The sequence below is a fragment of the Pristiophorus japonicus genome, chromosome 1, assembly GCF_044704955.1.
Source record: "Pristiophorus japonicus isolate sPriJap1 chromosome 1, sPriJap1.hap1, whole genome shotgun sequence".
Classification (NCBI taxonomy): domain Eukaryota; kingdom Metazoa; phylum Chordata; class Chondrichthyes; family Pristiophoridae; genus Pristiophorus; species Pristiophorus japonicus.
In genome coordinates this window covers 324,703,635-324,717,940 of record NC_091977.1, presented here as the reverse complement: position 1 = coordinate 324,717,940, position 14,306 = coordinate 324,703,635, and the positions used below count along the sequence as shown (strand labels likewise).

At 45.9% G+C, this 14,306-nt stretch overlaps 1 protein-coding gene across 1 annotated transcript in view; it reads right to left on the bottom strand.

The window, feature by feature from the left end:
* The window catches only part of sntb1 (syntrophin, basic 1), a 198,613-nt gene extending 184,891 nt beyond the window's left edge, over positions 1-13,722 (bottom strand). Inside the window, exons 1-2 of the mRNA XM_070888787.1 lie at positions 13,177-13,722; positions 7,227-7,446 (exon numbers count right to left, since the gene is read on the bottom strand). Of these exons, the coding sequence (XP_070744888.1) occupies positions 7,227-7,446; positions 13,177-13,518 (562 nt within the window). The 5' untranslated portion in view covers positions 13,519-13,722. The remainder of the gene's footprint in view (positions 1-7,226; positions 7,447-13,176) is intronic.
* Between the last annotated feature and the right edge of the window lie 584 nt (positions 13,723-14,306).

Below are 14,306 nucleotides of genomic sequence, written 5' to 3'. Positions count from 1 at the left end.
GTGCGTGAAGGCAACCAGTGCCGCAAGCACTGGAACGACCTTGTCGGCTCCGGCAGAGTAAGTATTACATTTGCTTATATATTTATATAATCAGAATAGTAAGTGTAATGAGTGAATAACTTTAGATCTGATGTATTGCAGTTAGACCGGGAATGTTTTACTCAAAGCCTACATTTACGGTGTACGTCTTTAGGTTAATAATAATAATAATTATAATATCTATTGGTTATGTGTTCTATCAGTATCTATCACTATCGCGGTCCCGGCCTGTGGGACCATCGACGGGCCGGGGCCATTGGGGGGAGCGGCGTGCGGTGGCTCGGCCCGGAGGTCGGCGAGGTCCCGGCCTGCAAGACCATCAGCAGGCCGGGGCCATTGGAGGGAGCAGCGTGCGGCTACGAAGCCAGGTCGTTGATTGCAGTGCAGGCAGGTACAGCAGGAGTGGCGAGCTCGGGGCAAAGGAGCGGCAAGAGTCCGAGGAGGGAAGTGACCGGGGCCCCGGAGAGGCGTGAATCTGGGGCCCAGAAAAGGAAAGGGCCCAGGGGCAGCACGGACCAGCCCACACTGCGATACGTGTGCGCGCTCAATCTGTGCAGCAGAGTTGGTCTCCAGTTGTCTTGGGTAATCCTTGCCACTGGACCAAGACCTAGCTCTGTCAAGAGTGTGTGGTGGCTGGTGTGCAACGGCCACCACATGTTTTAAAAAAAAATCCACACACAGGCATCTTCCACCCTCCACGATGTAGTTCTGGATCTGGAATATGAGGTCCTTCATTGAAACACCTGTGAACTCATCCCTTTTTGGCATAGAAGCAAGTCATCCTCACTTCGAGGGACTGCCTATGATGATGGTGACTATCAATATCTGTGACAGTACCTAGCAATGATCTCACGCAATGATCTTATGCCATGTCGTGCTGCTGTTACCTTTTACAGAAGCAGCTTTCGAAGAATAGGGCCGAGCAACGGCGCACGGGTGGCGACCCACCAGTCATGTGTGAGCGGATTGACCTTGAGGAACGGGCGCTGGCACTAGTGGGGATCCACCCCGGTCGGCCATGAATGCAGCAGCAGAACGTGATGTGATGCCACGTGAGTAAAGTATACACCATTGCGTGATGTAAAGTCAATAGATGCCACACCCACTCATATCCATACAATATATGATTGATGAAAGTGTTATGTAATTAATGATGGGCTCATGAAAATCATTGTAATGCAGAATTTGGTTATGTTCATTAACTGTGATGTGTGTGATTATTTTGAAAGTGGTCGTGCTGTTCTTGTGCATATGCTGTGTGTGGCGTTTGAATCACCCTGTGACCCTAGCACCCCCTTCTCCTCCATGTACCTCATTTATGTTTTGTAGCTCAGCCGACAGCGCAGTCACAAGCAACACCACCGAGGCAAGGTGCGGATCCGGCGGCGACCTCAGCGGGGGATCGTCATTCTGGTGGTGAGGAGCCCCGAATCTCTCCCGTGGAGCTGCAGGGTGCCATCTCCACTGACAACAGTGAGGAGCTGGAGGAGCCTGCAGCAATAAGCTCCATCATGTCAACTACACCGATGACATCTAGTGCTCCTGCAGCCATGTCCTCCTCCACCGTGGAGGTAGTGGGCCCAAGCACTTTGCCGCAGGGCACCCCAAATGTCTCCATGCCCGTGCCGACCCCGCAGAAGTTGGTTTGACGCAATAGGACTGCTCTACGAGCGGCTGATCTGGGCGGGGACATGCTACACTTGTCCAGGAGGAGTGTTGACATAGGTCAGCTGATCCTCCAGACAATGGGGGGTATATCCCAACAGCTGACCACCATATCCACGACCATGACAGAGTACATGCCGTGGATAGCGGAGGCCCTGGAGATGATAGCCAGGAACACTGGTGCCAGAGGACTACCAGTGCTCCCAGAACGTGGCACTGAACCCCAAGGTGCCGCACCCCCATTGCCAACGACACATGCCAGAAAGGAAGCTCTTGCTTCTGGCTTGGAGGATGTTCCCTCCTCGGGGTCGTCCTCTCCAGCATCCGGTCAACCAGCGGATCTGCAATCATCCCCCCCCCCCCCCCCCAATGAGGAGCCCCTGAGGAGCAGTGCGGCAAGGCGGCTTGGAGTAGTGAGGGGAAGGGGAAGGGGTAGAGGTGGGGAGAAGCGAGTGGGGGGGGGGGGGGGAGGGAGGAAAGTGAGGTGCATGGCTGCAGGAGTTGAGAGTATTTTGATGTTGTTGTTGCTATTGAATAAATGTTGGTAGGTTTGGGGGAAGGGAGGAGTGGGTGGGGGTACCTTGTTTTTTTGCATTTGTGTTCTCTATGTTTGAAGTGTTATTTAAATGTTTTAATTTTGTGGTGGGGTGGGGTGTTTTGTACAGTTCTCAGTATGAATTAATACACATTAAATTAATTTTATTTAACATAACATTGTTGCGCATTTTCTCAGATAAGAGCGCTTCTCCCTGCAAGTGTGTGGGGTGTACGTTCTCGTTCTCCTCCTCCTCCTCCTCCTCCTCCTCAGTCTGCCACCTCTTTGGGCACATAATGCTCTTCAATAAACCTTCTGCCATCTCTAGTCTGCAGCATGTGCACAGTCATCAAGACAGGCTGAGAAATTATAGGCCCCGTTACAATAACAATCAGTATTATACCTATTGTTCACAAACAATAAATTTACCTACTAAAACAAATAAAATAAATTCAAATCGTTCACAGTATGATAAGATGTTTGTTCAGATGTTCAAATCACCTTAAAATAACTCCAGATTACATCAAAACTCCCCAGAAGTTGAAGAGGCCTTTTATATGAAAACTCGTCCGATTTACAACATGGCGTCCATACTGCTAGGTTAAGTTCAGGTGAGAGCAACTTTGTTAGCGTTTGTTTCAGTGAGCGCTATTTTCGGCGATATGTGGGAGAGATGCCGAAAGTAACGCTCGACGATATTATGGGCGTTAGTTTCCATTTTTCTGACATTTATGGCAGGAAAAAATGGACTGGCGGTATTATTAATTCTCAGCGTTAACTAGAAACATAAACATAGAAACATAGAAAATAGGTGCAGGGGTAGGCCATTTGGCCCTTCGAGCCTGCACCACCATTCAATAAGATCATGGCTGATCATTCACCTCAGAACCCCTTTCCTGCTTTCTCTCCATACCCCTTGATACCTTTAGCCGTAAGGGTCATATCTAACTCCCTCTTGAATATATCCAATGAACAACTGGCATCTACAACTCTCTGCAGTAGGGAATTCCACAGGTTAACAACTCTGAGTGAAGAAGTTTCTCCTCATCTCAGTCCTAAATGGCTTACCCCTTATCCTTAGACTATGTCCCCTGGTACTGGACTTCAACATCGGGAACATTCTTCCTGCATCTAACCTGTCCAGTCCCAACAGAATTTTATATGTTTCTATGAGATCCCCTCTCATCCTTCTAAACTCCAGTGAATACAGGGCCAGTCGATCCAGTCTCTCCTCATATGTCAGTCCTGCCATCCCAGGAATCAGTGTGGTGAACCTTCGCTGCACTCCCTCAATAGCAAGAATGTCCTTCCTCAGATTAGGAGACCAAAACTGAACACAATATTCCAGGTGAGGCCTCACCAAGGCCCTGTACAACTGCAGGAAGACCTCCCTATTCCTATACTCAAATCCCCTAGCTATGAAGGCCAACATACCATTTGCCTTCTTCACCACCTGCTGAACCTGCATGACAACTTTCAATGACTGATGTACCATGACACCCAGGTCTCATTGCACCTCACCTTTTCCTAATCTGCCGCCATTCAGATAATATTGTGCCTTCGTGTTTTTGCCACCAAAGTGGATAATCTCACATTTATCACTAACGGCCATAATATCGTCAAGCGTTACTTTCGGCACCTTGCCCACATATACTGCATCTGCCATGCTTTTGCCACTCACCTAACCTGTCCAAGTCACCCTGCAGCCTTAGCGTCCTCCTCACAGCTCACACTGCCACCCAGCTTAGTGTCATCTGCAAACTTGGAGACATTACACTCAATTCCCTCATCCAAATCATTAATATATATTGTAAATAGCTGGGGTCCCAGCACTGAGCCCTGCAGTACCCCACTAATCACTGCCTGCCATTCTGAAAAGGACCCGTTTATCCCGACTCTCTGCTTCCTGTCTGCCAACGAGTTCTCTATCCACGTCAGTACATTACCCCCCAATACCATGTGCTTTAATTTTGCACACCAATCTCTTGTGTGGGACCTTGTCAAAAGTCTTTTGAAAGTCCAAATACACCACATCCACTGGTTCTCCCTTGTCCACTCTACCTGTTACACGCTCAAAAAATTCTCGAAGATTTGTCAAGCAGGATTTCCCTTTCATAAATCCATGTTGACTTGGACCGATCCCATAACTGCTTTCCAAATGTGCGGCTATTTCATCTTTAATGATTGATTCCACTATTTTCCCCACTACTGATGTCAGGCTAACTGGTCTATAATTACCCATTTTCTCTCTTCCCTCCTTTTTTAAAAAGTGGTGTTACATTAGCTGCCCTCCAGTCCATAGGAACTGATCCAGAGTCAATAGACTGTTGTAAAATGATCACCAATGAATCCACTATTTCTAGGGCTACCTCCTTAACTACTCTGGGATGCAGGCTGTCGGCCTTCAATCCCATCAATTTCCCTAACACAATTTCCCGCCTAATAAGGATTTCCTTCAGTTCCTCCTTCTCACTAGACCCTCGGTCCCCTAATATTTCCAGAAGCTTATTTGTGTCTTCCTTCGCGAAGACAAAACCAAAGTATTTGTTTAACTGGTCCACCATTTCTTTGTTCACCATTATAAATTCATCTGAATCTGACTGCAAGGGACCTATGTTTGTTTTCACTAAGCTTTTTCTCTTCGCATATCTATAGAAGCTTTTGCAGTCAGTTTTTATGTTCCCTGCAAGCTTCCTCTCATACTCTATTTCCCCCCTCCTAATTAAACCCTTTGTCCTCCTCTGCTGTATTACAAAATTCTCCCAGTCCTCCGGTTTGCTGCTTTTTCTGGCCAATTTATATGCCTCTTCCTTGGATTTAACGCTATCCTTAATTTCCCTTGTTAGTCACGGTTGAGCCACGTTCCCCATTTTATTTTTACTCCAGACAGGGATGTACAATTTATGAAGTTCATCCATGTGATCTTTAAATGTTTGCCATTACCTATCCACCGTCAACCCTTTAAGTATCACTCGCCAGTCTATTCTAGCCAATTCACATCTCATACCATCAAAGTTATCTTTCCTTAAGTTCAGGACCCTAGTCTCTGAATTAACTGTGTCATTCTCCAACTTAATAAAGAATTCTACCATATTATGATCACTCTTCCCCAAGGGGTCTCGCACAACAAGATTGCTAATTAGTCCTTTCTCATTACACATCACCCAGTCTAGGATGGCCAGTCCTCTAGTTGGTTCCTCGACATATTGGTCTAGAAAACCATCCCTAATACACTCTCGGAAATCCTTCTCCACCGCATTGCTACCAGTTTGGTTAGCCCAATCAATATGTAGATTAAAGTCGCCCATGATAACTGCTGTACCTTTATTGCACGCATCCCTCATTTCTTGTTTGATGCTGTCCCCAAACTCACTACTACTGTTTGGTGGTCTGTACCCAACTCCCACTAGTGTTTTCTGCCCTTTGGTATTCCGTAGCTCCACCCATACAGATTCCACAGCATCCAAGCTAATGTCCTTCCTTACTATTGCATTAATTTCCTCTTTAACCAGCAACACCACCCCACCTCCTTTTCCTTTCTGTCTATCCTTCCTAAATGTTGAATACCCCTGGATGTTGAGTTCCCAGGAGCCATGTCTCCGTGATGCCAATTCCACCATATCCGTTAACTGCTATCTGCGTAGATAATTTGTCCACCTCATTCCGAATACTCCTCGCATTGAGGCACAGAGCCTTCAGGCTTGTCTTTTTAACTAAATGTCAAAAGTAACGCTGGGCGATAATGAGCAATAAATGGGCGTAAGTTTCCATTTTTTTCCTAAATGGGCGATATACCTCATCTCAGCATTAAAATGGATGTTAAGTGGGCAGTAGCGAAGTCTAGCCCTCGAGCACAAAATCTATGCTGACACTCCCAGTGCAGTACTGAGGAAGTGCTGCACTATCAGAGGTGCCGTCTTTTGGATGAGACGTTAAACCCGTCTGCTCTCTAAGGTAGATGTAAAAATTCCTACTATTCCAAAGAAGAGTAGGGAGAGTTCTCCCTGGTGTACTTGCCAATATTTATCCCTCAATCACGTCACAAAAAAACCCAGAGTATCTGGTCATTTATCATATTGCTGTTTGTGGGAACTTGCTGTGCGCAAATTGGCTGCTGCATTTCCCATGTTACAACAGTGACTACACTTCCAAAGTACTTCACTGGATGTAAAGCACTTTGGGACATTGAGATTGTGAAAGGCGCTATATAAATGCAAGTCTTTCTTTCTCAGATGTTTTACAAGATGTGATGACACAGGGCTAGATTTTTATGACCCTCATTGTAAATAATGGACACCAATTAAGGGGAGAAAATAGCTTTGATATCCTTTCAATTTACTCAACCAGTCCTATTAACTTTCCAATGGTATCTTCTGTATGTTCGGACTCAATAAACCTCAAATCTTGCACTAATGATATTTCATTATTCAGGAACAATAACCCATAAAGTACTTTTTGAAGTGCTGTTGTAATGTAGGAAATGCGGTAGCTGATTTGTGCACAGCAAGTTCCCACAAACAGCGATGTGATAATGACCAGATAATCTGGGTTTTGTTAGGTGTTGATTGAAGGATAAATATTGGTTAGGCCATTGGGGATAACTCCCCTGCTCTTCAAAATAGTTACATGGGATCTTTTACATCCACCCGAGAGAGCAGAAAGGGCTTCAGTTTAACATCTCATCTGAAAGACAGTGCAGCACTCCCTCAGTACCACACAGAGTGTCAGCATAGATTTTGGTGCTGTCACTGGAATGGGGACTTGAACCCACAACCTCCTGACTCAGAGGCACAGCTGACACAATTAATAATTACTATTCACTCAACATCTTTGACAAACCAAGGGTTAAGATTTAGATTGGATTTTTTAAAAACTTGGGTTAATAAAAACTTCCCTCAAATGCGGTCTTGTTGCACATCACGAAGAGTAAAGAAAGATAGATTCTGATTTGGTCAGGTATTGATAGAATGAGGGAGTGCCAGCTTACCTTCCAGGAGAACCTCTTTGCCCGCTCTCTTCAACACTTGTACCGCCTCATCATGAGTCGCATCCCTCAGGTCCACTGCATTCACTGACAAGATGGCGTCCCCCACATATAGAGCCTCAGTCTGGTCAGCCGCCAGACCTTTGAAGATCTTCGAGATCAGGATTGGCATCTTGTTTTCTTTGCCTCCCTTGATGCTGATCCCCAGACCCCCGACCTCTTGCTTGAAGGAGAAAAGAAAACGCCATTACCTTGAGGATCAGTAAAGATCACAGTCGCATGTTTTTTAACCGCGTAGCCCCTCAGATTCCTGGAATCCTGCAGCATGCCACCCAGTTCCTGTTCACTTCAAAGGTGTCAGCCATGGCTCAGTGAATAGCACTCTCACCTTGGAGTAAGAACAGTGTGGGTCTACATCCCACCCCAGAGACTTGAGCACAAAATCTATGCCTCCACTCCAGTGTAGCATTGAGGGAGTAATGCACTGTCGGAGGTACCATTGTTCAGATGAGACATTAAACCAAATCCACTTTAACTTATCTTTTTAGCTCCTGCAACAACCACATCTTGCATTTATATAGCACCTTTAATGCAGTAAAACATCCCCACGTGCTTCACAGGAGCAATTATTAGATTACCCAGATGAGGCCAGACATTGGAACACAGGCAATTTGACACTGAGCCACAGAAGGAGATATTAGGGCAGGTGACCAAAAGCTTGGTCAAATAGGTAGGTTTTAAGGAACATCTTAAAAGGAGGAGATATATTTAGGGAGAGTATTCCAGAGCTTAGGGCCTTGGCAGCTGAAGGCATGGCCGCCAACTAGTGGAGCGATTAAAGTCGGGAATGCGCAAGAAGCCAGAATTGGAGGAGTGAAGAGATCTGGGAGGGTCGGAGGGTTGTAGGGCTGAAGGCGCCTACAGAACTAGGGAGCGGCGAGACCATGCAACTATTGTTGTGTGACAGATTCCTCCAGATTAGGCCAGACATTGGAGTACATGCAATAGCCACTGCTCCTGCCACTCAGTTCTTTTGAAAAACTGATCTCTCATTATTGCGCTATGTAGACACAGGAAGAGGACAAATTGAGACTTTCTCTGATGTTAGGTTATACCAGATAATATAAAACCCCTGGAGGCCAAGAACAAACAAGCTACTTCAACCCTTGAATCGGCACTGCTCCCAGTGCATTCCCTGGCACGGAAGCTTTGTGTGTGAATGTACTCCCACAAGCAATTTCAAATCAAAATGTACAATGACTTTGGAAAATACATATGTACGTGCAAACTCTCAAATAGTGCAATTTAAAAAAATGCAGGATTGCAGGAGTGACCACCCACACACCAGTACCTTATTTACAAATAGATCAACGAATTTGAAAGAAAACAAATAAAACACGAGAGAGGGTGCACCGCAGATTCACCAGAATTATATCAGGGCTAAAAGGGTTAAATTATGTCAGGTTGCACAGACTAGGCTTGTATTCCCTTGAGTTTAGAAGATGAAGGGGTGATCTAATCAAGGTGGTTAAGATGATTAAAAGGAGTTGATAGGATAGATAGAGAGAAACTATTTCCTCTGGTGGGGGGAGTCCAAAACAAGGGGGCTCAACCTTAAAATTAGAGCTGGGCCGTTCAGGGTGAAGTCAGGAACCACTTCTTTACACAAAGGGTAGTGAAAATCTGGAACTCGCTCCCCAAAAAGCTGTTGGGTCTGGGGGCTTAATTGAAAATTTCAAAACTGATAGATATTTATTAAGGGGTATGGAAACAAGGCGAGGAGGAGTTACGATACAGATCAGCTAAGATCTAATTCAATTCGGAACAAACTTGAGGGGCTGAAAGGCCTGTTCTTTTGTTCCCTACGAATGCTAGGAATCTGTACTGAACAATAGAAAATTTAAAATATATATGCACATTTCCAGAATTAAGACGTAGACTTGTGAGAGGGCCTGTGTATTGAGTGGGGCAAGTGTCCAGGACATTTTGTTTAATACAGTTCTGTTAGTATGATAATCACATTTTAAAACTGTTCCATCAGAAAACTTCATACAATGGCACCTAAAGTCATGATGCTTGATCTTTGATCTTACAGGGACTGTTATCAACTGAAAAAACAATTCAGATCTATGACAATAGCCAGAACAGATATAAAGTAACTATTTCTGAAACTATGGCCCTGACTTTAACTGCCCCCATCTGGTGAAAACCAGACAGGGGAGGGGCAGTTAAAATAATGCCAGTCACTTACCGACCCCGCTTCTTGCCTGCCATGTCCCCATAGTAACACGCGGGGAGGAAGCAGGGTCCTGTTTTAAATATGCAGATCGAGTCTGATGTTGTTTTCAGGATTTGCAATATCAAACTGAAGCCTGAGTGGGGGAGAGGTAGTGTCATCTTCAACCCGCCTAGGTCAAACCTGTCTGGAGCCGATTCCTGAGCCAAACCTGGAGTCGGATCATGGGATAAACCTCTCGGGAGCCTAATCCTGGGCCAAACCTGGGATAAACTTCTCAGGAGCCGAATTCTGGTCCAGAACAGACCCAGGTGCTGAGTTCTGAAGTTTTATGTTAGGCTTCCTTGTGGGCCACAAGGGGTAGGAATTCCCTTCCAGCCCTCAAATTGGGCCTCCCTTGCGCCAGGCTACTCCACTCCCGATCTTTGGGCCCAACTTTGCCCAACCCCTTTTTTTGGCGCACTTACCTTAAGTGTGCCGACTTTTTGCGCTGGAAACGGCGCCGGAAAAAAGGGGTCCCATCCTGGCCGCTATTCCGAGTCTCCGGAGTCCTGACGTGGCATGCATTCTGAAGTGGGGGGGGGCGGAGCAACAGGCCAGCGGCGAAAACAGTGCCGGCACCTGCGCGGTGAAGGCTGCGCGCATGTTTCTGCCCTCCCAGCGTGTCCTGCGGGCTGTGAGCAGGACCCGATGCTCACAGTCCCTATCCCCGGCCGAAGGGACGCCCCGATCTCGCTGCACCCTATCCCCGGCCGGCTGGCCCGCTGAGTTCCCGGGCGAGGTAGGACTTAGGTTTAATTTTTTATTTATTGGTTGTGCTCGAGAGTTTTGATTGGGTGGGGTGGGAGGAGAAGTGTTTGGGGTGGGGGTGGGGGGGGGGGGAAGAGAGAGAGAGAAAGAGTGTTTTCGGGGTGGGGGGAAAAAAAGAGAGTGCTTTTTGGGGGGGGGGGGGCGGTGGGAGAAAGAGTGTTTTGTATACCAGCATCCTCTCTCTCTCTCTGCCCCCCCCCGGTGACATCGTGGCCAGCAGCTCGCATTTCTCCAGTCGCTCTGTGTAGCCCCACCCCCGGTGACATCGCGGTAGGATTTACTTCATTTTTATTAGTATTTTAATTGTTTGAGCTTTTCCTTGCAATGTTTGGTGCTTGGTTGTTGAGCTCCTCTCCGGTTCCCTTCCCTATCCCTGCCCTAATGTCTGCTGAATGTGCGCTGCTTTTTCTTCACTGCCCGCAAGGTTTTTCAGAGCTGGCCACATACGGTGAGCTAAGTGGATTTGGAGTAAGTTTTTGCTGACCAAAGTGGCATAAATGGCCAAAACTGGCATAAGTGTCTGGGATCATCCCCTTTTTAAAAAAAAACTCACCTAAAAAAAAATCGTACCTAACTGACTTACTCTGAAGAAAATTTTGGGGGGGAAATGGTATTTTTAAAAACTTATGCCAGAAAAAACAAATTACTCCAAAAAAAACTGATGCAAGTCATGGCCAAGGTTGGGCCCTTTGACTGTTCTTTCCCCTCCCTCCAAATGGCGGCCAGAGGCTTCAACACCATCCCCCTCCCAATCCTTGTCCACAGCCTTCACACCCCACCCCTCTCAAACCCAGTCCAGAGCCCTTTTACCTCCCCCCCACCCCATCTCCTCCACTAACTGCCTCCTGCCACTAGCTGCCTGCTCCTGCCCGCCGACCAGGCTGTCAATCTAGTCTGGATGTGGGCCTGAACTCTGCAGAGGTTTATTAAATCGAGACTCTGCCAATCCATGTCCCCAACCTTACTTCACCCTCCCCTCTAGCCGCCCCCACTCCTGTAAAAAATCGAGACCGTTCTATCTGTAAATCGAGTAGCGTATAACAATGCGTCAGTCCTTATCTTTATAAGAGTACTTGCTGGAACTTATTAGCCAGAACTGCACTGCTGATCTGCTCAAAAAGTAGTTTATGTCTGTACGTTATGAGAACTGATGTAACTTCCTTTACGATCATTGCCTCCTTGAGACTACAAGCATAAATCTTAGTTCCGACTTAAATAATGGAACTGTTTGTAAAAGTAAGTCAAGGAAATTCTTCCACAGTTTGAACCCAAATTTAAAAAATAAGAAATCCACTTCCTCACAGATTGTTAACAACTTCTCTGTGATGATGTTCATATTTACTATATTAAGATTAGTGAGTGACATATGGAAAAAAAACAATGCTAACTGGTTTAATTGGTACGGGGTTGTAGTAGTTAGTAATCTAGAGGTCTGGACTGGTAAGCTAGTAGAATGAGAGTTCAAATCCTAGTTTAAAAAACGAAATCTAGAAATAAAAAGCTGGTCTCAGTAAAAGTGAAGCTGTTGGATCATCGTAAAAACCCAACTGATTCTCTAATGTCCCTTTAAGGAAGGAAACCTGCTGTCCTGACCTGCTCTTTCATTGACACTCACACCCAATGCAGTTGAATCTTGATTGCCCCCTGATGTGGCCTTGTGAACCCCTCAGTTGTAGCAAACCACTCGTTGGTTGAAGGTGGCCCATCACCACCTTCTCAGGGCAACTCAAGGGTGGACAATAAATGGCAGCCTTGCCAGCAACGCCAAAGGATGATTTTTTTAAAACATTCTACTGATAGACACAATACAGGGCTTGCTGAAGATGTGCCTGACAGTGCTTTTGCAGTAATTCTTTTTTGTATTGTGTCTCTGTAAAGCACCTTGAGATATTTTCTTGCTATGTTAAAGGCGCTATATAAATGCAAGTCACTATATATATGTATATGTAGGTGTCGGCTTCTAAACAAGCAAAGGGGAGCATTCAGTACTCAAAGGGTTAACTACTACTTGCTCAGATCGTGTGGTGTTTCCATCTGTGTAGACTTGCTGGGGACTTTTACAGTCTAGTGACCATTGTTAATCATTAACGGGGCACATAGTCTTTAAAAAAACACAATGAAAAGGCAAAACACGTGAACAATGTTTTTAAAGTTTTAAAAGCAGAAGAAGAAATAACTGACATAACTAATGCTCAGCAGAAAATAACGTCAGAACGAAAAATCACAGCAGAACTAGAAATCCCCATCACAGCTGCAAGTTGCTGGGAAAGCAGAAAGAGTGACCGAGCAGTCGAAGCCTGGAGCACTGTCTTAATCACTTGTTTTTTTAATCGTGCCAACTTTGGAACTTCGTCATAGAGCAAACCTAATCCCGAAGTCATACACTGAGATTGTAAGAGGTATTCATAAATAAATATATTATATAACTAAATCAACAGATATTAATTAGAAAACATCCGCCGCCTTCCTTTTTTTGGGGGGAGGGGGGGGGGGGGGGGGTAGAATAGTTGATTGTGACCAAGAGTTGTAAAAAGGGGAGGTGTGAATGACCCAAAAAATGAGATGTGTTGCAGTGAGCAGCTCTCCAGTCCCTGGGCTGTCATTGGGAATGGGGTGCAGATAGGGTGCGGAAAACAGTGTCAGAAAGGCAGAGAATGACCGCGCCTGTTAAATGACAGCGCATCGCACACAACCCCTTGTACATTCAAACTTTCTACTTATATCGTTGGCGCTTGAAACTTGCAACTGATTACTTAAGTATATTAATGTTAAAAATATATTACTACAAAACTACCACTCCATTATCTCGAACACACAGAGAGCGGGGCTTGCAGTAAGTACAGCCGGAGTAGAGAGGTTACCGATTCCTGCTCCATTCTCTCACTGTCCCCACATTGACTGAAGTACCTTGATGACCCTGACGTTTCGTTTCTTGTTGCTGATGGTTTCGGGGATGTGCTCCGGGAGCTCGGTGAAGGCATTTCGGACCCCGGTAGCTTTGGGGCTGCGGGACTCTATTTGAGGGCTGTGGGATGCCAGTTGGGGACTTTGCGAGCCTGCTCCTGCTCCGGCTCGGCTCGGGGTGGAGTGAGCTCCATTGGTGAGACCGTTCCAGGCGGCGGTGTCCGCGTACTGCTCGCAGCTCAGGGTAAGATTCTCCTCGTTCAGAGTGGCCAACACACGATGCCAGCTCTCCCTGACCAAAACTTCCAACAGCCCACTTCTCTGCACCCTGCCTACTAACGCCATCTTTGTCGCATTCTTAAAATACCATGCCTGGGACTTTAGTCTGAGAGAGACTCGAGCCCTTGAGGGCTGAAATTACTTGTTCCTCTCTCTCTCTCTCTCTCTCCCTTTCAATGCCAACAAATTCTTCTGCTCAAATCGTGTTTGGGGTGGAGCCAAAGCGACAAGTTAGGCAACAGAAAAATCCACAATAATCTCCACCCACTTTCTGATGCGTGCCAAAGGGTGTGTGTTGGGGCTGTGCATCAGTCGGGGCGTGGAGTCCCAACTTCAACCCAACAGGAAAAAGTTTCGGCCAGTGTCTGACCGAGAGAGACCAAAACCTCTTACCAGAATAAAAGATCACATCCTCCAGCTTTGGTTAAACTGTGACCAGGGTGCACATTTCAAATTGAAATCAACCAGAGGAAACTCCTAAATTAAAGAAAAAACAAGGGGATTAATAATTGGATTCAATTATCAACAACACTTGTATTTATATAGTGCCTTTAATGTAGTAAAACATCCCAAGGCGCTTCACAGGATGTAGCAAAGGCAGAGTGGTTTTAATGGGGGATTTTCATTTTGGGATCAGCAGACTAGCACCCGTCAGAAAGGTGGTGAATTTCTTGAGTTATCCAGGATAGTTTTCTACAACAATATGTCCCAGAGGCAACAAGGAGGCATGCCATACTAGATTTAGTAACGAGTAGTGAGCCAGATTTAGTTAACAGCCTAACGATGCGTGAACATTTATCTAATAGTGATCATTTCATGATCGAGTTCAAAGTAGTGTTTGAAAGGGAGAAATG